The sequence below is a fragment of the Uloborus diversus genome, unplaced genomic scaffold, assembly GCF_026930045.1.
Source record: "Uloborus diversus isolate 005 unplaced genomic scaffold, Udiv.v.3.1 scaffold_1367, whole genome shotgun sequence".
NCBI classification, from domain to species: domain Eukaryota; kingdom Metazoa; phylum Arthropoda; class Arachnida; order Araneae; family Uloboridae; genus Uloborus; species Uloborus diversus.
Genome location: NW_026558062.1, coordinates 6,967 through 30,422, shown reverse-complemented (window position 1 = coordinate 30,422; position 23,456 = coordinate 6,967). Strand labels below are relative to the sequence as shown.

General features: G+C 37.2%; 1 protein-coding gene across 1 annotated transcript; it reads left to right on the top strand.

Annotated features, from left to right (window-relative positions):
* The first annotated feature begins 306 nt into the window (after nt 1–306).
* Nucleotides 307–23,292, top strand: LOC129232756 (ankyrin repeat and protein kinase domain-containing protein 1-like). Its single transcript, XM_054866860.1, has 6 exons — nt 307–329; nt 413–422; nt 3,279–3,359; nt 6,662–6,775; nt 17,141–17,220; nt 22,019–23,292. The coding sequence occupies exons 1-6, from the start codon at nt 307–309 to the stop codon at nt 23,037–23,039; spliced, it is 1,329 nt and encodes a 442-aa protein (XP_054722835.1). The 3' UTR covers nt 23,040–23,292.
* Nucleotides 23,293–23,456: the final 164 nt, after the last annotated feature.

Below are 23,456 nucleotides of genomic sequence, written 5' to 3'. Positions count from 1 at the left end.
TTTTTTTTGCTGAAAAATATAAAAGATCTTTTTGAAATAAGACATATTCCTCATTATTTACCTTATACTGTATGCATATTATTTTTTTTACACATGCGATTATGAGAATAATACTAATTTGAATTGCAACCATTATTCTTAGTCAGAAACAGTATTTACGAAAATGTCTGGGGCTGCGTGTCTACTTATACTTGAAATGCAGGAAGTGAACTGGGTTCATCTTCCATTTTTTTTTATTGCATTAAGAGACTAGAAAAATATTTAAAAAGGAAAGAAAATGTGGATTGGAATATTTCCCAATCCGGGATGAAAATGGACGCTGGTCGACGGTATGAGTCATCAAAGACTTCATAGGACTAACAGAATTTAAACTTTAGTGGCCAGGTGAAGTCTTGCCCCCATTTTCCTTTAGGAAGCCTCATGTAATTTGTAGGAAACTTGCCTTCATTTACAACGCTCAGGTTTTCTTTGTGAGAAAAGATGGGAGAAAAATTTCCTGCTGCCTTTGTTCTTGCGACCCTACCGAATTCCTCCCGAGCACAGATGAGATTTTGTCGACTCTAAGCAGAAAGACGCCCGTTGTATCCTTCTCTTCCCCGCTCGTGTCTGTTGAAAACCACCGATTGACTTCACTTTTCATCGATTTGCTTTCGTGTTTTCGTCATTTGCTCTTTACTTTTTCACTCTTTGAAACCAGGGCGCGAAAATGAAGGGACCCATCGGGGGTTTTTGTCGAAATCTCGTAGTCGCCCATCCAAAGGACCAGTTCCTCCTTTTTCTACGTTTCTGCCCCTGCCGATGGGGTGGACTGGGGCACGACCATGATCTGGACTCTTTCCATTTGTTCAAATGAACATATTCAAAAACATATTCAAAATGTGTTTGAATGATTCTTTAAAAATTTAAAAAGAAATCACTAATTTTACTTTTTTTTTTTTTTTTTTTTTTGCAAAATCATGTTTTTTCTTTTAAGGGGGTAACAGTACCTCAAAAATGATCAAACGAGGGGAAACATTTTATTGCTTATTTCAGAACTAAAAACCAGTCCAAACACGGGGGAAAAGTTTTATTGCTTTAGTTCAAATATTTAAAAAGTTATGAGTGTTTTAGGTCATGCTCACTATGTATTCTTATGCAAAAGAAAAACTTGAAATTGATTTTTCTCAATGATTTTTCTCTCTCATTTTTTTGTGTTTTCATGTCATAAAAATCCCTAAGGCTTTTTTTTTTAATTTTTTGATGCAACTTGAAAGTAATACTTTTTGCAATTAGGACAATATATTTAACAAAACTGTGCATGGAATTAGCATTTTATAAATTACTCAAATGTTTAGAGCATGTTAAACCTTTAAAAACCATATTTAAAAAAAGAAAATTACGATTTTTTACATAATTAATCACAGAAAATTTTCTAATAAACACAAAAGCAAATGAATGCACAGATTTTTAGAGATGATGATTGTGATCGTCTAGCAAAAAGTTTTTTTAACAATTAAAAACAAAAAAGCCTTCGGAATTTTAAAAAATTGAAATTTTCCTAAATTTTTTGAATAAAAAAAGGCAATATTTTAAAGTTTTGATAGTAAATTATTGATTTTGAAACTAGTATGCATGCTATGGTTTCAAAGAAAAATAAAATTTACTTAAATTTAAAAAAAAAAATTTTGAAAGGTACTGTGACCCCTTAAAGTGAGTTTATTAGAGGTCGTTGGGAGGGAGAACCAAATCCCTTACCGATTCCGATTTGCGTAGAATGTGCCGGTGCATTCGAATGAAATCAATCTCTTAGGCATTTCGTTCCGAATGTGTTTTCCCTGTCTTTTAATTCCATCTTCTTTCTTTCAGGGTTGTTTGGTTTAAACCATGATTTAAACCAATTGTTTTTTTTTTAAACCATGCGGTTTTTTAAAAAATTTAAAAAAAAAAACCCCCAAAAAAAAAAAAAAAAAAATCCATTTTTCAGGTTTACATTGATTTCCCCACACATGTTGAAAAATGTAAAATTCCATTTATGCAAAGTTGCTTCTTCAAAATGTATTACAAGCTTTAATCGAAAAAAAATATTAATAAATTTTTTTTTTATATATGTGCCATAAAGCAGATTTCAGTCAACTTCCATACGCTCAATTTGCATGGTTAGTTAAGATTAACTGAGGATTGAATCTGTTATTGTAGATTCAATCCATTATATTGCTCACTCCTGTTGCAGGGGTGTGACATTTTTGCCCATTTATTTGCACTTTCCTGGAATTTTAACTTCGACTTGCAAGGTAATCGACAGTCTAACTTAATTGTTTGCACCTAAAAATTAAGATTTGTTCTGCAGAACACAAATAATATTTTTTGAATCAAATTTAAAAAAAAAAGTTTATACTTTACGTATATAACGTTTTTGGCAAAAAAAATTTCTTGAAATAGAATTTGCTACACATTTATTTGTTCTAAAGAGTTTGCATTTAATATTTTTTAAACTTCAATGCTGGATGCAACATGTATGCCAGTAAATAAGCTGTCATTTAAGCCATGTTACACCAATTTTTGTATTTTTGATTCGGTTCTTTGTTTTAGCGATAGTCGATATCTTTTCCCGAGTCTTTCCAAAATAAGAACAGAGTCGAATATAGAGCAGCACTTTGTTTTAAAACTTTCTCAGTACAACAGCAATCGATTTTTTGACTGTTCAATCATGTACTGTTGTACATTTTGCTTGACTTTAATATTTGCGACATTATGTATATAAAAATCAGCATTATGTAAGATTAGAAAGAAAAAATATGAAAATTGTTCTTTCGAAAAGATTATGCTTAGAAATATAACTTTTACCTTTATTCGATATTTATTCATATTATGTTGGTTTTATAAAGTTTTTTTTTTGGATCTTCATTATATTTTCTCTTAACCTGCATCACAACCACTTCTTGAAGTATCATAAAGGGTCTATATATACATGCATACTAATATGTTAATCAAGTCAAACATTTCAATCAATATTTCCCCGCAGAAAGCTATTTTAATTATTTGATTTAGTTACAAGATTTTGTTCTTATCTCTTTAATTAATCAAGAAATTAGGTATAATGTGACTATTGAATAACTGTTAATTAAATGAAACCTTAATTACCTTCAAAAATTAATTGTTTTTCTCGAAAATAGTATTTAAACCAAAAAAAAAAAAGGTTTAAATTAAAATAAAACTGTTTTAAACCAAAAAAAAAAAAAACGGTTTTTTCTTTTGAAAAAAACCGTTTTTTTTTTTTTACCAACCCTGCTTTCTTTTAGGCCGAGCTTCGAGAGCAGTTGCGGGAACTCTCCGAGAAGACGGCTCTCGAGAATGAGGAACTGAGAAAGGCTCTCGGCAAGGTAAGGATTCTCCCGATTCCACTCTCTGGCATCGTGGGTATGATGGGGGAGGGTCAAGTGTCCTTCACTTGAACAGACTCGACTTCACTGGCGACCACACAACACGTTTGAGGAGTGGCTATCATGTAAAAATGACATTCCTGATCCTTATCGGGGGGGGGGGGGGGGGGGAATTGTGCCCATCCCTGAAAAGTCCTCCCTGGTTGGGCCCACCTAACTGAAACCTGCTGGGTTAATGTGTAGCACATATGTTTATTTGACTTATATCCAGCAGTTTTCTTATTATCCCGATATTTTAAAGTACTCATAATCCGATTGCAGAAATGAATTTCCATTATGTAAAGAAATTTAAGCTTTGTGAGTAACATTTTTAGTTCAAAATATTGCAACTCATGAAAATGATCACAGACACAAAATATGGAAACATTTTAATTTAATAAAAGTTAAAGTTAATTTAATAAAAGTTAAAAAAGTTTTAAATTTAATAAAAGTTTGATTTTTTCTTACAAGTAACTTTTCTTTAAATTGAAAGTCAAAAAATATTTTGTTGTTTGAGAAAAATGGTGACATGACTCAAACTAGTATGTAGTGGCCATCACTAAACTTTCTTCTGTATCTTTCTTATAATTCTGATCCCTCCCCATGCTTAACGAGGAAGCAATATTCCCAACAAAAACAAAATTACACATGCAAAAACTTGACGACCATCCCAATGTCTGAATTATTGCAAAAGCAAAGCAAAGAACGAAAATTGAAAGTTATTTTAAAAGCCTTTCTTGAATGAATTACAAATATTTTATTTGTTAACAAACATAAGATGGCAACAGTTAAAAATTTTAAATAATTGTGATAATATTTCCGATCATTTCCATACAATTAAAATCACGAGAAATACGCAGACAACAATCTATTACGGTTTAGCTTTCTTATTGTTGCATTAATAAAGCTATTTTTATTCGCAAAAAAAAAAAAAAAAATAATAATAATAATAATTTGAATTTTGACATCTTGAATTCAAATTATGTGTTTCGCAATCACGAGTGTGTGTATGTACGCGTGTGTGTTTGTGTTGGGGCGTATGTGTGTTAATGTGTAGGAGGTATGTGTGCTGGCATAAGTGTGTGTATGAATGTGTGTGTGGGGGATATGTGTGTGTGGGGGGGGTATGTGTATGTGTGTAGGCATATGTGTTTGTGTCTGTGTGCAGGCATGAATGTGTGGGTAGTGATGTGTATGTGTGTGTGTATTTTTGTGTGTATGTGTATGTTTTTGTGTGCGTGCGTACGTGTGTACGTGTGTGTGTGTGCGTGCGTGCGTAAGACCTCTTGGAGCGATTGGCGTCAAAATTGAACCAAAGCCTGTTTACATATGGAGTCACATATATTCCAAATTTCAACCAGAACGTAGCATTACTTCTTGAGATAGGACACTCACAATGGAAAAAAAGAACGGGTGATTGCGCTACCCCCTTTTTAGCTGTTGACACAAAAATAAAATCAGTTCTTATACCCACTAAGGGCTACTTGCCTATAAATTTTTCTTTCATTCCGTTCATTATTTCTTGAGATACAGCAGTCACAATTGACGACAAAAAACGTTCTATAGCTCAACCCCCGTTTGAGTTATTGACACCAAAATTGAATCAGCACCTGCTCCTGTTAATGACAACATATGGACCAAATTTTGTTTGATTCCGCCAGTAACTTCCTGAGGAATAGCAAGCACGCGTAACTCGAAAAACGTCCCATTGTTCCACCCCCCTTGGAGGAATTCGCGCCAAAAACTAATGGGCACAAGTTCACATACGGGCACATATGTGTACTAAATTTCGTTCGATTTCATGCGGTAGTTTTTGTTGTAGAGCGGCCACAAAAAACTGGTCACACACAGACGTGACACACATACATACACACACACATACATACATACACACACACATACATACATACACACACACATACACACACACACACACAGACAGACAGACATTTTCCAAAAATGGTCGAAATGGACTCAGCACACCTCAAAACGTTCGAATCCGTCAAAATTCGAAAATCGAAAATTTGCACGAATCCAATACTTTCTTCTATATATTAGATATAGAAGAAAGTAAAAAGGCAGAAAATAAGATCTTTAATGGATAATACTTTTTAAATAAATGGATCTGCTATTTGGAATAGAGGCACACGTCGTAGATAGCAAAGTTGCCGGTGGATGGCAACTTTGATTCGAGTCGCACTCCCTCTTATATTTTCCCTTTTACGTCAAAACAAATAGTATAAAAATATATATAATTTCATATCATTTGAACAACTGTGGCCATTGCATCTGAAAGTGTGAACCAGCACTTGTACAATTGTCCGAATCGGAACAAAACTATCTTCAGAAACTCGACATGTACTGGTACCCAAAAAACATTTATTTAAATTAAAACACATTTAGGTATCTGACATTGAGTCTAAAACTTATAATATTCTTCAACTAACTGATTTTTTTCTACATTTTTTTTAAAATGTAAGGTAAATTTTAAGAAATTTTAGAGCTGAAAAATACAAACAGCCAAAAGTACGTAATGAGCATTAAATAAAAATTTTTGCTCTCCTGCAATATTTAAGCATCCTACATAGTACTCAAAGATATGGATTTATACTAGTTTGTTACTTTTCTTAAATGTACTGATTTTTAATATTCCATTTTTGTGTTATTCATTTCCAAATGTTGATGTAAAAATGTGTTTGCTAATAATTTTTGAACTTGATATTTTAATGAAACTTGTAAGCCATTTTTCAAAAAATAAATAGAAAAATGCAATTTTTTTTTTGAAGAAAATTGTAAATTTTAGACCCCTTGCTGGACATTGAAATAGTTTTTAATTTTTATAAACACTGCAAACTCCCTGATTTTGAATCAAGGTTTTTCTCCTTTTTCAGTGGGGGGGGGGGGGGGGCAGATTTAAAATCCATGTCTTGAGGTGGCATAGAGCTAAATTGGGCTCTGGTTTTGAGACCGCTTTTACTATTTCAAATTTTGTGAAGAAGCCTCTTTTAGTATTTAAAATTTTGTGAAGGGGCCACAAAACGAACCCAATTTGTGTTGATGCCATTTATAAATCTTCAAAGGTTGGTCATTGTTTTAATTCAACCCTGTTCGCGAGTTAGATTAAACGTTGCTATTTTATATACTTTCGTAGAATGCAGCTTAAATGTTTAACTTTCTTTGATTGATAGCAGTGATGGGGGTGCAGCCATGAATTCTGTTGTGTGTTCCATATTTCGTTCTGATTCTTTACAAATCTCTTTCAGGCCCAGCGTGACCTTGAAATCCCCTGCCCCAGATGCGGGGAATCGGAGGGAAAATTACGATCCCAGGCCACGAATGCAGGCCTCCAAAAAGGGGAGACTGGCAAGGAACTGCAGGTACTGATTGTTATTTGTGAATATCTTTTTGTGGTTCAATACAACTTGTGATTCATAACAGCAGTCCAGTTTAGAAAGGCTTAGATTGCGAAATGTGAACAGTGATCATCAGTTTCTGGCAGGTTTGGCCGGATTGAACCCAATGGATTTTTTTGAAAAAACCCATTAGTTAGCCCACTTTCGGGTTTTTTTTATAATTTTCTGAGAATTTTTTGAAAATTTAATTTAAATACTTTCAGAATTTAAACTTTTTTATTTGTTCTTCACCACAGACAATGGACATAAAAATGAATTTTGAACTTTAATAGTATTTGTTAACTCTTAACGGCATTAAAAAAATACTTCAAAGATTTTAAATAAATATATTTACCTTTTTTCTTTAACTGGTCAATAAATAACTCAAATTATCTTGATTAAGTCCTGTCACGTCAGATTTTCTCAATATTTGTAGATTGTACAGAGGAAACTACTCTAGCTAAAAGGCTTTCATGTGAATTATTTTCTGCAAACCAACACGTCACAAATCTGGAATAAACAAGGTATATTTTTTAGAAATTAACAGGTTTCACAAATGGTCAGACAGAAAACAGAATAGGATGTACAGTATTTTCATTATCTTACGAAAAAGTTTAATATTTCTTACTCTGTACACAGAAATAGAAAAACAGGCAACATAAAATTTAAAGAAATGTCTTGATTAAGCTGGAATTCAGTAAAAAGGGATTTAAACTACTTGATTTTCTACAGTAGTTTTGCTTAACAAAATAAAATACAATAAAGTAAAATGCACAAAAAAAATGTAGTAATTTAAAACGACCGAACAGGCAATAGATTTTATCACTCAAGAAGTAACTTTGCCTTAACTGTTGGTAATCATGGAAACTAAAAAATCTGAAACTTCACCATTCTTGGGTTTTTTTGTCTTTTATACTTTTCTTCAGAAAACTAAATTTTCCAGCTTTTTTTACCCCAAGACAATTTTTGTGCATTGTCCATATACTTACGCTACAATATGCTACAAGTACCTCACATTTTCCCTAAAAAAAGACAAAAAAAAAACCCCACATTTCTTTTAAAAAACCCAGCTTTAGTTGGGTTTTATTTAAAAAAAACCCTGGGTCCATGGGCTTTTAAAAAAAACCCCCGGGTTTTTGCCAACCCTGGTGTCTGGTAGAAGTTTTTTTATTTTTGTGATACATGCCCTTTATTGGTAAACAGCTCTTATTGCTAACTTGTGCATTGTCTGCTTTTCTCATGTTTTTAAAAAACTTCATCCCATTTCCTTTCTTCTTCTCTTTTCTTCCTTCTCCTCCTCTGTTGGCATGCCCCCTCGAATTCGTTCCGATTCTCAGATTCTGTGGAGACTAATTAATGAGTTGGACGTGGTTCAGTTTTAATGCTCTGACTAAGAGCTAAGGGAACTACTATTTACAATCTACATGCAATACAGATTCGAAAGATTCGAAAGGGCTTCTGGTTCTCTTCCGACAACAAACCGTCCACTGTTCTCTCGAGGACACTAACAATCACAGTGCTTCGATTAGTGCTGGCTGGGTGGACAAAAGTCATGTTCGAAATTCTAAACTTTGCTATTGGGATGATGCAAACAGTAAACCAAAACATGATGCTTAGTCATTTGATTTTGTCTAGCAATAAGTTTAAAGGTACGTATCCGTTTGTAGTAGAATATATCAGTTGAGCTTCAGATATCATTTCATCACACAAAATTAAAGTTCTTAATTTCATATGATTTTATTGTTTCAGATGGATATTATTTATACTAGTAAGTGCTTTTCTTTCCTGATTTAATTAATCTACGTGACAGTTAAACAATGTTAAATTTTTTTTAAAAAGATGAACGAAGGATGTTTTGCCTGTTTCAAAACTTTCAAGTGATGGTAATGACTTGTACCCATTTGTACCCGGGCTAAATTTTCCGTATATAGAAGCTGCAGCTTTCCCATTATTAATGAGACGTATTACAGTCAGCACACTCCAGTACAAGATTTTTTTTTCACTCAAAGCTTTGGGTGCTTCAATCATTCTTCAAAGAAATCCCTACTCGAAAGAAAGTACTCTAGAGAAGAAAAAATATGTTGTACTCGAGTGTGCTGACTATAATACACCTTATTAATAATTGTAAAAATGCATCTATTATCTACAGAAAATTTAGGCCGGGTACAAACGGGTAAAATCATTACCATCACATTAAAGGATTTTATTGAGCAAGAACTCCTTGGTTTATCTTTTAAAAAACTTTAATATTGTTTGATTATCAGATGGAGTCATTGAATTGGAGAAAAAAAGCACTTACCAGTGTAAATAATATCCATCTTGAACAGTGAAATCATGCGAATTTAGGAACACTTTAATTTTGTGTGATGAAGTGATGAATTCTGAACTTGGCCTTTTGTCCACCTAGCTCCTATTGATCGAAACGCTGTGCAACGCTTCTAAAGCTCAAGTGTTGCCAAATTCCAAGCGATAAAAGTTCTCCGTTCCTCCAAGGAGTTGGAGTTTGGCATGGAGCGATTAATTCTCCACAGAAACTCTTTCCACGTCAAGAATTTCCTGCATCATTCGGTCTCGAGCGCAAAGAATGAGCAGACGATAAGGAGCTCTGTGCGTTTCTTGCACCGAAAGTGTCGTTTCTCCGAATTGTGGTGCCGACTTCAAACTCTTTCAGTCTGTTTCGTGTTTGGGGACTTTCCCAGCCTTCTGTGTAGACCTCAATTGTGTTGCATGTTTCTGCGTCGCTGCCAATGCACCCGATCGAGTCCTCCGAACCCCTACGACGGCAGAATGGAAGCTCTGTTGTCCGAAGATGCTTTTAAATCCTTTTTCAACTCGTAAATAGTAGTCCCATCAAAAACACAAAATGTACAAAAATGCTTCCACCGTAAAAAGTAGTGAAAGTTCAAGTCAGCTGTTTTAGTTAATATTTTGGGAAGTGCCTATTTAATAACCTATATGAAATACGCGAATTTTAACTCATTACATTATTTTTATAATTGTAATTCTATATGCTACATGGAAGTTCCGAACATGTTCTATCAGGCACAAAAAAAAAACTTGATTTTGGTACTAAATTTTTTTAAATATGTTTTCAATGCAAAAATGGGGAAAAACCCCTTTGCACGTTTTTAATCAACATCTTCGTTAATTGGTGTCATCCGAAGACGTAACCTAGCTAAGGACACTCAATCGACTCTCCTTTCGAACAATTTTTTTTTTCAAACTCTGTCCATCTGTTAAGGCGCTACAGTGCCACAGACAGGTCAAACTAACAGGTCATAAAAATGAAAAAAGGAGCCAAGATCAGTCAAAGTGAGGTTCTGGGTAGACGGGGTTGCCGATAAAAGAGTTAAGGGGTACCGAGTTCCACGGCATTTCTTCCAGAATGCCGGTTTGTTCTATTTTCGTTTCGTCATTTTGAAAACAATTTTTAACTTTCTTTGATACCGGATCGTAAACTTCCTGCGAGTTTTAGTCGTGAATAAACTATTTTGAAAACCTTTGTGTACTCCAACTATAAAGCAATTTGCCACGTCTTTAATCCATTATGAAGGAAAGTAAAAAATTGTTCACATGTCTGTTTTGTTGGGATCATTTGTTTTTTGAAAGCTAATCAAAAGCTATAGTCTTTATTTTGACTTAACGGTCTTTATTTTTTAAATTTATTTAGTTATTTATTTATTTATTTATTTTTTTTTTTTGTAGTTTACAAATTTAGGGACAATTGAAAAAATAGTTAACTCAATGTTTTAACTATTTGTCTTATAATCATCTCAAGGTGGCGAATTCAAGCTTTAGATTTGCGAATTAAATTACTGGACAGATAATTTTTCACTTTAATGGAACTTTTAGTATTGCTACAAGTCCCGTTCTGTTTGAAAATTACACATTTGAGTTTAAACATTAGCAGCCTTGTTTTTGCAACGTTTGGCAAACAGTTTAATTTCGATTTATTTGAGGGAACATTTCAAAATCGCGCCATGCGTCACAATCAGTCAGCGTAAAAAGGAAGCTTTTCAGATCTTAATAGCGTTATAACTATAAGGGGTGAATTCATAAAATTTAGGATTATTGATCTCAAAGCTCGAAATGGTCCACTTAAGGTAAAATACACACTGGTAGATGCTTTGCCTGATTTGCTGTCCATCCTAAGAGCCCTGTATTCTCTCTGTTCCAGGGGAGTGGCCGAGGAGCAGTTGGGGAGCTGCCATCGACGTCCAAGCGTCAATCCCCAGATGGCGAAGGACAACCTCCCAAGTAAGTTGTCTGTGGATGAAGTGACACTGTGCTGTCGTTCATTCAGAACGGGAAGGGAAGTCTTCCCTATTGTGTCACATTTGGAGATGTAACAATTATGGAAATTTTAAAGTGGTGGGTAAGGAAAAAAAAAATTCTTTGGAATTTTGGGGGAAAATAGAAAAATTGAATTTTTGTCAATTAATGTGTCACATTCTAAGGGATTAATTAGTTTAATCATCAGATGGTTTAGAAATTTCGAAGGCTTTCCTCAATCCAAATTGTTATTTAGTGCTTCATCTCCACTCCCTGTCGAAGCCAGTCTTGCGTCAATTTCATTTTTGCTTTCCATTTGAATACTTAAGGGTTTTCTTATAAGTCAAATCAGAAACTGACATTTTTGCACCCCACGGTGAATATCCAGGCTTTTAATCTGTTCCTTGTTCAAAACGAATAGTCGCTGAAGTGCTACGTGTTTTAAAGTGAAACACGGAAACATCATTTTGTAAAACAAAAAAAAAAAATCGTTTATTAGCCACTACATCATCATCTATCCTCATTATCTGCTATTTGCCAGAGTTAAGGGTTAATCCACTGGAGTTTGGGTTAAAATTTGAAACTACCAAAATATCCCCAAACAGGCAGTCGCTGCTTTCAAATGTACGAGGAAGCAAATTTCCACCCCTTATACCATGACGGGCGACCTTCTAGTGAGGTTAGATAATAGAGTTGGGGGATTTTTTTATGCTTCGGAGCAACTGTTGACATAGTTTAATGTTATGGAGCATTAGTTTAAGCTTTAAATTCTTTGCACGGGTATCGTCGTGAAGGTACAGCTAGTATGTATATAAAGTGAAAGATTAAATGCCCGCCGAATCCCCCCGCCCAATTAAAAAAAACCATCGGTTAGCCATGCCACTGGTCAGTTGTGTAACTTCAATTTTCTGCCGACCTCCCCCAGCAAATCTGATTTTGGGCCCCATACTAAAAATCGTGTTACTGTATATTTAAGGCACAATTTTTCGATTTTGTTGGCCTTCTTTCTAAATTTTGCGAAATTGAAGTTTTAAAAATGCGATTGTAAGCCATTCTTAAATTGCCTTTTTGCAACTTTGATTTATAAGGAAAAGTTCCAAACCCCCTCATCCCTTCCCCTAACTTCATCCAAAGTGGTCCACAAATTCGTTTATAGGATTTTATGTAAGATGTAAGGGGAAGTTGTACAAAGATGAGACTTCAGGAAAACTGTTTCGATATAGAAGTTCCCAAAACGCAATTTTAGATGATCTTCGGTAATTCAAAAAAGATTGGATGGTTCGGAGGCTCTCCCCCGGAAATTTTCCGAATTTAAACTCCTGAACCGCAATTGTAGGTCACCTTTGATGACATGACGATAAGAGATAAGGCTCCGGGACTGCTCCAGTTTTTTTGAAAATCAAAGTTTAAAAATCAAAAATTTTTGGGAAGGTTTCGGAATTTTTCAGAATCGAAGTTCCAAAAAAAATATTTTAAGCAATTTTTGAATATTGGGAAGAAAGAGGTTTTCTGGACTCTCTTCAGGAATGTTTCCAAAATATAAGTTTAAAAACACAATAGGCTGTTTTTGGTGAATTAAAGGCAATTATTTAGAGGATCTCTTCCTTCTCACTTTCTTGGTAAAGTCCCTATCTTTTATTTGTTTTGAGGAAAAAAAATGAGAAAACTTAGTAGATAATATAATAACAATTGCCTGCAAAAAAAAGTAATCTTAAAACGAAGATGCTATTCCATTTCTTTTCTATAAGTTGGGAGGTCAAGAGTTGGTTCGGTTTCCCCTTCTAATGTCAGGGACCCTCTTGACTAAATGGGCCAGCTGGGCTATGACATAGAGCCCCGGGCCATTCGGGGAGCCCCTAAATGGCGAAAACTGTTTTAGCAAGTGGCAAAAATTGCAACGTATGGCTATAAGAGGGCCCGGAGAAAGTGTTTGGCCAACGATATCTTACTCGGGGGGGGGGGGGGGCTAGACCAATAGGCTCAGGGACCCAGAATCAATATAAGCATTTAAAACTGTTTGATTTTTAGAAAAAGTTAATAAAATTGAATGAAAACAAAGCTCAAAAAAATTTCAGACCTCTTCCGATTCGCCCCCTTCCACCCCCCCAAAGATAGATCCTACATAAAAACTTCTTTTAACTGGCTTTGGTACGGTCAGGACTGTTTCCTTCCTTTCCTCTTCATTCAGGAAATTTCCCTTCTTTCCGTGGCCAATGATGGTCTAGGGAGAGCATGTGGTACTTTGTACCGAGCCAAGGTTTGGTTTTCGCGCTTGGAAGTTGGACCGTGGGCCCCCTTCTCTCTACTCGGGGCCTATTTACTGAATAGGCCGACTAAACAGTGACCTTGAGCCCCTGCTATTTAGGGGCCCAAAATGGCAAAAAATTGTAATATTTGGCTACATGAGGGCCCCGAAAATGCGTTTGGCCAAGGCCCCCGATATCTTAATCGGAGGCCCTAAATCAATAGGTTCTGGGATTCTAGGTGCCTCACTGTGTCCCTAAGGTTCATAAATTTAATGAATTCCTTAACTTTTTTTAACGCTCTTATGTTTAAGCTTTTCAAACCAGGTTTGATTCACGGAAAAATTAAATGAAAACAAACCTCAAACATTTTTGGGCCCCTTGCGAATCCGGGGCCCCCGGATTGCGGGGCCTTGCGGTATGTACTCACGCCACTGCCACTCGTACATGTGACGTATTTTCCAACCCCAATAACGTTCCCCCACCTTTTAGTTCTCGTAAGCCGTGAAGGACGAATGCAAACCTAAAGGGGGTATCTTCGTATATTAATAGGCAAGCCGTTTTCTTTCGGTACCGATTCCTCCTCTGTTTGTGAACCGATTTCCTTCATTCTTTCTTTGTTCGGTAGCTATTGCCGAGTTTTAGTGTCATCAATAACAAATTTTGAAATCGAACGCTAATTAACTGAGATATTAATCAACAACGCATTTTCGTCCTAAATGGCTCTTTCTACGCGAACGGATGGTACAATATTTTCGAATTTTAATGGTTGGAAAGGTCTTTAAAAAATACTCCTAACGAAAAAATTGTCAGGGCGCCCAAGGTCCGACAACCTAAATCCATTAGAAAAACAGTTATAAGCGTTTTTTAGTTATCGAAACTCAAAAATTTTATATACTTTCAAAGAACGCAACTTAAGTGTTTAACTTTCCTTGATTGATAGCAGTGATGGGGGTGCAGCCGTGAATTCTGCTGTGTGTTCCATATTTCGCTCTGATTGTTTGCAAATCTCTTTCAGGCCCAGCGTGACCTTGAACTCTCCAGCGCAAGGTGCAGGGAATCGGAGGCAAAATTACCATCCCAGGCCACAAATGCAGGATTCCAAAAAGGGGAGACTGGCAAGCAACTGCAGGTACTGATTGTTATTTGTGAATATCTTTTTGTCGTCCAATACAACTTGTGATTCATGACAGAAGTCCAGTTTACAAAGGTTTAGTTTGCAAAATGTGAACAGTGATCATCAGTTTTTCGAGGAAGTTTTTTATCTTTGTGATACCTGCCCTTTATTGGTAAACAGCTCTTATGCTAACTTGGGCAGTGTCTGCTTTTCTCATTAAGTTATTTTAAACCCCATTTCCTTTCTTCTTCTCTTTTTTTCCTTCTCCTCCTCTGTTGGCAGGCCCCCTCGAATTCGTTCCGATTCTCAGATACTGTCGAGACTAATTAATGAGTTGGACGTGGTTCAGTTTTAATGCTTTGACTAAGAGCTAAGGGAACCGCTATTTACAATCCACACGCAATACAGATTCGAAAGATTCGAAAGGGCTTCTGGTTCTCTTCCGACAACAAACCGTCCATTGTTCTCTGGAGGACGCTAACAACTCACAGTGTTTCGATTAGTGCTGGCTAGGTGGACAAAAGTCATGTTCGAAATTCTAAACTTTGCTATTGGGATGACAATGTTAAAAAAATTTTTTTTAAATCAAATAATTTTGTGAAAAATGAATTAATTTTGTGAAAAATCAAATAATTTCACAAAAAAAATTTTTTTTGTTAAAACGGAATTTTAAAATTGACATATGGCACAAACTGCATCATTTAAATTTCAAGTTGAGTGTTTTCCTCTTCTATGTCGAGAAAACCTTCTGGAGTGTTTTTCTAGTATTTGGCGGGGGGGGGGGGGGGGCATTGCTCTCTCAAGTATCAATATTTATCTACCATTCTACATTATGCTAAATTATACTAGAAATATTTCTGTTCAGTATTTAAAATAATTGTAACAAAAAAAAAAAATCAGACAAGGGCATTTAACTTTTTGACCCAAAACACTTAAAAAACACAGAATTTCGTTTAAAACTTATAAATTCCGTGATTTTAACAAAAATAAGAAGAGATTTTATTTGTTTACCTCTTAACAAAGCGTACTAAACATCAAAAATTTGATAGATTGAATTCCCATAGCGGATGCAAAGAGATCGCAATTCTCAAAGTGCAAGCATCAAAAATATAAAAACGGCTTGTAGAAGGAATATTTTTGATAAAATTAATTTAAAATTGCATTTTAGAGTCCTATAATAAGCATTTCATTAATTTCTGTAGACACAGCTGAAGCAAAAAGAGAGAAAAAAAAATTTAACCATCGATTCAGCATTTTAATTTTTGACTCGTAAAATAAAATGGAATTTTGCTTTAAAAGCTTGAAATGAGAGTTCTAACGAAAATAAAGAGAATTTTCATTTATTTGCTTCCTAACAAAGCGAAGTTAGCTTGAAAAAAGAACAAAATATGATTCTCATATCGGATGTTAAAATATTGCATTTTTCAAAATGCAATCTTGAGAATCTTGCATCTAAAGGAAAAAACGGTAATTAAAAGAGTTAATCATCCCCGTTGGCATCGAAAACTCAAACCCATATAATTTTCTCCCAAAATAACAGTTAAACATCGCACTGCACAGTAAAAACGCAAATATTAACAAGCTGGTAAAATCATGAGTATATTTTCTAATCAAGTCATTATAAAGGTTCAACGCCAGACGCTAAGTGGTGGTATTTTGAAGTTGGTAACCCCATCTGAAGTGATCATATTTTTTTCCCCACCCTTACTATCTCTTAGCAGTTCTAAGTTTATTTTGCTGATATATATTATTGTTTATTAAGTCATGAGCTGGGGGAAAAGTGCTTACCAACGCCTTTTCAGAAAAGTTTACAACAACACCCCTGCTAATTAGCTGTGATAAAACATACAAACAAAATAGTATTTAAAACCAAACTTATTTTCAGCTGCTAATTTCTTTCCAAGAAACAAACAACAAGCATTATATTTATTTGGCAGTAGCAATTATTTATCGCTTGCAGGAGCATCGCAAGAGTGCCAAATTTTTTTTTTTGCAAAATTAGCAGACTGTGTGCAGATTAAACACTGTGCAGCTGTTCTAATGCTCAAGTGTTGCCAAACTCCTAGCGCTAAAAGTTCTCCGTTCCTCCACGGAGTCGGAGTTTGGCATGGAGCGATTAATTCTCCGCTGATACTGTCCACGTCAAGAATTTTCTGCATCATTCAGTCTTGAGCGCAAAGAATGAGCAAACGATAAGGAGCTCTGTGCGTTTCTTGCACCGAAAGTGTCGTTTCTCTGAATTGTGGTGCCGACTTTAAACTCTTTCAATCTGTTTCGTGTCATTCCCAGCCTTCTGTGTAGACCTCAATTGTGTTGCACAGTCAGAATTCAAGCTTTAGATTTGCGAATTAAATTACTTGGCCGATCGTTTTTCACTTTAATGGAACTTTTAGTATTGCTACAAGTCCCGTTCTGTTTGAAAATTACACATTTGAGTTTAAACATTAGCAGCCTTGTTTTTGCAACGTTTGAAAAACTGTTTTGTTGCAATTTATTTGAGGAAACATTTCAAAATCGCGCCATGCGTCACAATCAGTCAGCGTAAAAAGGAAGCTTTTCAGATCTTAATAGCGTTATAACTATAAGGGGTGAATTCATAAAATTTAGGATTATTGATCTCAAAGCTCGAAATGGTCCACGTAAGGTAAAATATACACTGGTAGATGCATTGCCTGATTTGCTGTCCATCCTAAGAACCCTGTGTTCTCTCTGTTCCAGGGGAGTGGCCGAGGAGCAGATGGGGAGCTGCCATCGACGTCCAAGCGTCAATCCCAAGATGGCGAAGGACAACCTCCCAAGTAAGTTGTCTGTGGATGAAGTGACACTGTGCTGTCGTTCATTCAGAACGGGAAGGGAAGTCTTCCCTATTGTGTCACATTTGGAGATGTAACAATTATGGAAATTTTAAAGTGTCGGGTAAGGAAAAAAAAAAAATTCTTTGGAATTTTGGGGGAAAATAGAAAAATTGAATTTTTGTCAACTAATGTGTCACATTCTAAGGGATTAATTAGTTTAATCATCAGATGGTTTAGAAATTTCGAAGGCTTTCCTCAATCCAAATTGTTATTTAGTGCTTCATCTCCACTCCCTGTCGAAGCCAGTCTTGCGTCAATTTCATTTTTGCTTTCCACTTGAATATTTAAGGGTTTTCTTATAAGTCAAATCAGAAACTGACATTTTTGCACCCCACGGTGAATATCCAGGCTTTTAATATGTTCCTTGTTCAAAACGAATAGCCGCTGAAGAGCTACGTTTTTTAAAGTAAAACACGGAAACATCATTTTGTAAAACAAAAAAAAAATTGTTTATTAGCCACTGCATCATTGTCTATCATCATTATCTGCTATCTACAAGAGATATGGGCCAATCCACTGGTTATTGGGTTAAAACTTAAAAGTACCAAAATATCCCCAAACAGGCAATCACTGCTTTCAAATGTACGTGGAAGCAAATTTCCACCCCTCAGACCATGACGGGCGACCTTCTAGTGAGGTTAGATAATAGAGTTGGGGGATTTTTTTATGCTTCGGAGCAACTGTTGGCTTAGTTTAACGTTATGGAGCCTTAGTTTAAGCTTTAAATTCTTTGCACGGGTATCGCCGTGAAGGTACAGCTAGTACGTATATAAAGTGAAAGATTAAATGCCCGCCGAATCCCCCCGCCCAATTAAAAAAAAACATCGGTTAGCCATGCCACTGGTCAGTTGTGTAACTTCAATTTTCTGCCCCCCTCCCCCCAGCAAATCTGATTTTGGGCCCCCTACTAAAAATCGTATTCATGTAAATTTGAAGCACAATTTTTCGATTTTGTTGGCCTTCTTTGTAAATTTTACGAAATTGAAGATTTAAAAATGCGAATGTAAGCCATTCTCAAATTGCCTTTTTGCAACTTCGATTTCTGAGGAAAAGTTCCAAACCCCCTCATCCCTTCCCCTAACTTCATCCAAAGTGGTCCACAAATGCGTTTATAGGATGACATGTAAGATGTAAGGGGAAGTTGTTCAAAGATGAGACTTCCGGAAAACGGTTTTGAAATTGAAGTTCCCGAAACGCAATTTTAGATGATCTTCGGTAATTCAAAAAAGATTGGATGGTTCGGAGGCTCTCCCCCGGAAATTTTCCGAATTTGAACTCCTGAAACACAGTTGTAGGCCACCTTTGATGACATGACGATAAGAGATAAGGCTCCGGGACTGCTCCAGTTTTTTTGAAAATCAAAGTTTAAAAATCACAAATTTTTGGGAAGGTTTCGGAATTTTTCAAAATCGAAGTTCAAAAAAAGTAATTTTAAGCAATTTTTGAATATTGGGAAGAAAGAGGTTTTCTGGACTCTCTTCAGGAATGTTTCCAAAATATAAGTTTAAAAACACAATAGGCTGTTCTTGGTGAATTAAAGGCAATTATTTAGAGGATCTCTTCCTTCTCACTTTTTTGGTAAAGTCCCTATCTTTTATTTGTTTTAAGGAAAAAAAATGAGAAAACTTAGTAGGTAATATAATAACAATTGTCTGCAAAAAAAAGTAATCTTAAAACAAAGTAGCTATTCCATTTCTTTTCTTTAAGTTGGGAGGTCAAGAGTTGGTTCGGTTTCCCCTTCTAATGTCAGGGACCCTCTTGACTAAATGGGCCAGCTGGGCTATGACATAGAGCCCCGGGCCATTCGGGGAGCCCCCAAATGGCGAAAACTGTTTTAGCAAGTGGCAAAAATTGCAACGTATGGCTATAAGAGGTCCCGGAGAAAGTGTTTGGCCAATGATATCTTACTGGGGGGGGGCTAGACCAATAGGCTCAGGGGCCCAGAATCAATATAAGCATTTAAAACTGTTTGATTTTTAGAAAAATTTAATAAAATTGAATGAAAACAAAGCTCAAAAATTTTTCAGACCTCTTCCCATTCGCCCCCTTCCACCCCCCAAAGATAGATCCTACACAAAAACTTCTTTTAACTGGCTTTGGTACGGTCAGGACTGTTTCCTTCCTTTCCTCTTCATTCAGGAAATTTCCCTTCTTTCCGTGGCCAATGATGGTCTAGGGAGGGCATGTGGTACTCTCTGTACCGAGCCAAGGTTTGGTTTTCGCGCTTGGAAGTTGGACCGTGGGCCCCCTTCTCTCTTCTCGGGGCCTATTTACTGAATAGGCCCACTAGGCAGTGACCTAGAGCCCCTGCTATTTAGGGGCCCAAAATGGCAAAAATTTGTAATATTTGGCTACATGAGGGCCCCGAAAATGCGTTTGGCCAAGGCCCCCGATATCTTAATCGGAGGTCCTAAATCAATAGGTTCTGGGATTCTAGGTGCGTCACTGTGTCCCTAAGGTTCATAAAATTAATGAATTCCTTAACTTTTTTTAACGCTCTTATGTTTAAGCTTTTCAAACCAGGTTTGATTCACGGAAAAATTAAATGAAAACAAAGCTCAAACATTTTTGGGCCCCTTGCGAATCAGGGGCCCCCGGATTGCGGGGGCCTTGCGGTATGTACTCACGCCACTGCCGCTCGTACATGTGACGTATTTTCCAACCCCAATAACGTTCCCGCACCTTTTAGTTCTTGTACGCCGTGAAGGACGAATGCAAACTTAAAGGGGGTATCTTTGTATATTAATAGGCAAACCGTTTTCTTTCGGTACCGATTCCTCTTCTGTTTGTGAACCGATTTCCTTCATTCTTTCTTTGTTCGGTAGCTATTGCCGAGTTTTAGTGTCATCAATAACAAAATTTGAAATCGAACGCTAATTAACTGAGGTATTAATGAACAACGCATTTTCGTCCAAAATGGCTCTTTCTACGCGAATGGATGGTCCAGTATTTTCGAATTTTAATGGTTGGAAAGGTCTTTAAAAAATACTCCTAACGAAAAAATTGTCCGGGCGCCCAAGGTCCGACAACCTAAATCCATTAGAAAAACAGTTATAAGCGTTTTTTAGTTATCGAAACTCAAAAATTTTAATTTATCTCTTTTCCATTGTTGAAATTCATTGTCGGAAGCGTGAAACATCAAGTTTTAACTCATTTTTTAAACTACTTTTTCTACACGAAAAATGCATTTTAGTGCTTTGAGCTTGGTATGGTTGGAAAGCTCGTGAAAACTACTTCTAAAAACGTTTATCCCCTTTTTGCGGCAAAAAAACGAAAACCCACTAAGATGACTAGAAAAGGATCTAGAAGCAATTATAAGTTAGCGAAAATTCATTTTTTTTTTATTTTTCACGCGACTTACAAGAAGAAATTGCTAGATAATATTATTCGTTGCCATTTCGCGCTTGACCATAAAGAAATGCAATTCTTGCATTTTTTTTAAAAATTATTGAGGCTTTCTGTGTAACTATGGGCATTAAAAATATTTTCATTTTGGTTATGTTTTCGGGATTTAAATATTTAAATAAATCATTTTACAGAGTGAGGGAGGGAGGACTTTCAGTTTCGACGAAATTATCTTCTCAAAATAATACCTGCATTTGCTATCGCCAGCAACAAATCTCGAGGTGAAACTTTTGATAAAATTGGCGTATTATTACGACGTCCAATGCTTTCGCATGGACAATTCTGTTGCCGCGAGTGGAATTCGTTCATTTGACTGTTGAAAATTTTGTATTTCTGCCTACTTTTACAAAGAATATTGCTTATACAGAAGTTTTATGTATTAAAGGAGTTTTACGGCATCATTTCATTCAGGAAGACTTCCATAATCGTGAAATGGGCGAACTTTATCCATTGGTGTAAAATTTTTGGCACCAAAATGCCAGCGCGAAAAATATTTTTCTTTTTCATTCGTAAAAAAAAGAGTAGAGAAATGTCTATTTGCAAGGAACTGACTACGAATAAAGACCCTTTTTAAGGTGGGGTTCATTAAATTTTAACCGTTCGTGACAAGGGGGAGGAAATAAATGACAAGAGGGACATACAATGGAGAAAATGTGACATGAAGCTTTTTTTTTTGATAAGAAAGTTTATTAAAAACAGTATGACATGTGGCAAAGGAAATAGGGAGCATGGTGAAGTGTGAAACTTTGTGACAAAGGGGAGAGGGGTCAAAAATTTTTAAAAGTGCATTAGTCAGTTATTTCCTAAACCGTAAACATATCACAAAAGCGATTTTTTTTTATAAAATTGCACTATTATTATCATGTCCAGTGTTTTCGAATGGACAGTTGCCACGAGTAGAGTTCGTTCATTTGTTACTTGGAAATTTATATTTCTAACGACAAAGAAGCTACTTACTCAGTAATAGTAGACGTTTTATAAGTAATATTGTTCACACAGAAGGTTTTCGTATAAACTGAGTTTTGATGCTTCATTTCATACGGGAATATTTCCAAAATTGTATTACTGACGATTTTTACCCATTGGCGTCCATTTTTTGTTTCCAATGCCAGCGCAATTTTTTTTTCTTTGCATACGTAAAGAGTAAGGAAGAATCTATTTGCATAGGGTTAGCACAAAGCAACATGGTATCCAAAATAAAATGAATCAAGCCAGGAATTGGACGACCACACCCATTTCTCAATGGGGCTGTTTTCTTCAGTCAAAAGTACTACTTTTAGTCACTGAAATTGATAGAATAAGTAAAAGAAATAACATGAATCTCTCTCTCTTCCAGGAGACGCCGGCCGGAGGATGGAGGTGCGTCGGAGACGGACGAGGACGGGCGGACCGCGTTGCACCGGGCGGCAATGTGGGGAGACACGGAGAGGATCAGGGAGCTGCTGGACAGAGGACTGGACACGAGAGCAAGGGATACACGTGGACGGACGCCCCTCCACGTGGCTCTGGAGTTTGACAGGGAGGCCGCGGCGGAGCTGCTGGCGGAAGCGGACTGCATCACGGATGTGGTGGATTTCTACTGGTGCACTCCTCTGCATCGCGCTGCCGAGAGTGGGTGCGTGAATGTCATCCGTATCCTGCTTGCGGGGGGAGCAGACGCAAGTGCTGAACCGACGCCCCTCCATCTTGCCTTGATGAGTGGGAAGGAGGCCGCGGCGGAGGTGCTGCTGGGGGCCGCCCCCGAATGCGACGGGCCGGACTGTTGGGGCCGCACCCCCCTGCACCTAGCTGCGAGAAGAGGTCTCCCGCGGATAGTTCAATCTTTGCTGTCGAGGGGTGCGCGTTTGAAGCTTAAAAATAGAGGTGGACACTGTCCCCTGGACCATGCCCTGCGGTGTAAACAAGACGGTGTGGCGATTGTGCTCCTGGCGACCTACGCGTGGAGGGGCATCGAGATTCATTGGGAGGAGATGAGGCTCCCACAGGAGCAAAAGGAGCGCGGCGTACGGTTGCTCTCCGAGTGCGAGGCCGAGATGAGGGTGGCCCGGGTGGAGGGGACCCGCCTCTCCCTCCGCGACATCGCCCGCCGACCCCCCTCCCGCCTGGCCCGGCGCCTCTCCGACGATGCGATCCGGCGGCTCTCGGACCGGGACCTCCTGGCGCGGGGTTTCCCGCTCTTCGGCGACCTCCTCCTCGTCCGGCTCGGGGAGGTCCGGGAGAGGAGGGCCCTGGAGGACCGCTTCCTGCGCTGCTTCCCCCTCCTCTGCCGGCCCCTGCCCCCCACCTGCACCGACGTCCTCCTCGCGTGCCTGGCGGACGACGACCTGAGGCACTTCGCCCGGGCCGCGGAGCTCTAGTCGCCGATATTCCGTTCGGGTGCCTCGCAATGGGAAAAGGAAAATAAAGATCACGGGACTCTGCTCGAACTGTATGAACCTCTTGTTTCTGAACGTAGAAAGTGCCCGAGATAGTTGATTGAACTTTATTTGCTTTTGTTTCAGTGAACGAACCCGTTTGTCTTGTCAAGGCAATTATTCTGAGACACCTTTCAAATGGCTTTGTCTATCGTGTGTGAAATGCTTTGTGTGTATCAATCACGTAATAAAAGGAATATTCAAGCCATTGATAAAATCTCTTTTATTGTACCCTATTGGCACGAAAGAAGTAGAGTGAGCCGAAAATATTGACCCTCTAAAAAACTGAGAATGACGTTCACATGGCTCGATGCGTCATCGGGGGATATTTCGATAATTGGGAATCTGTCTCGGCCGTCC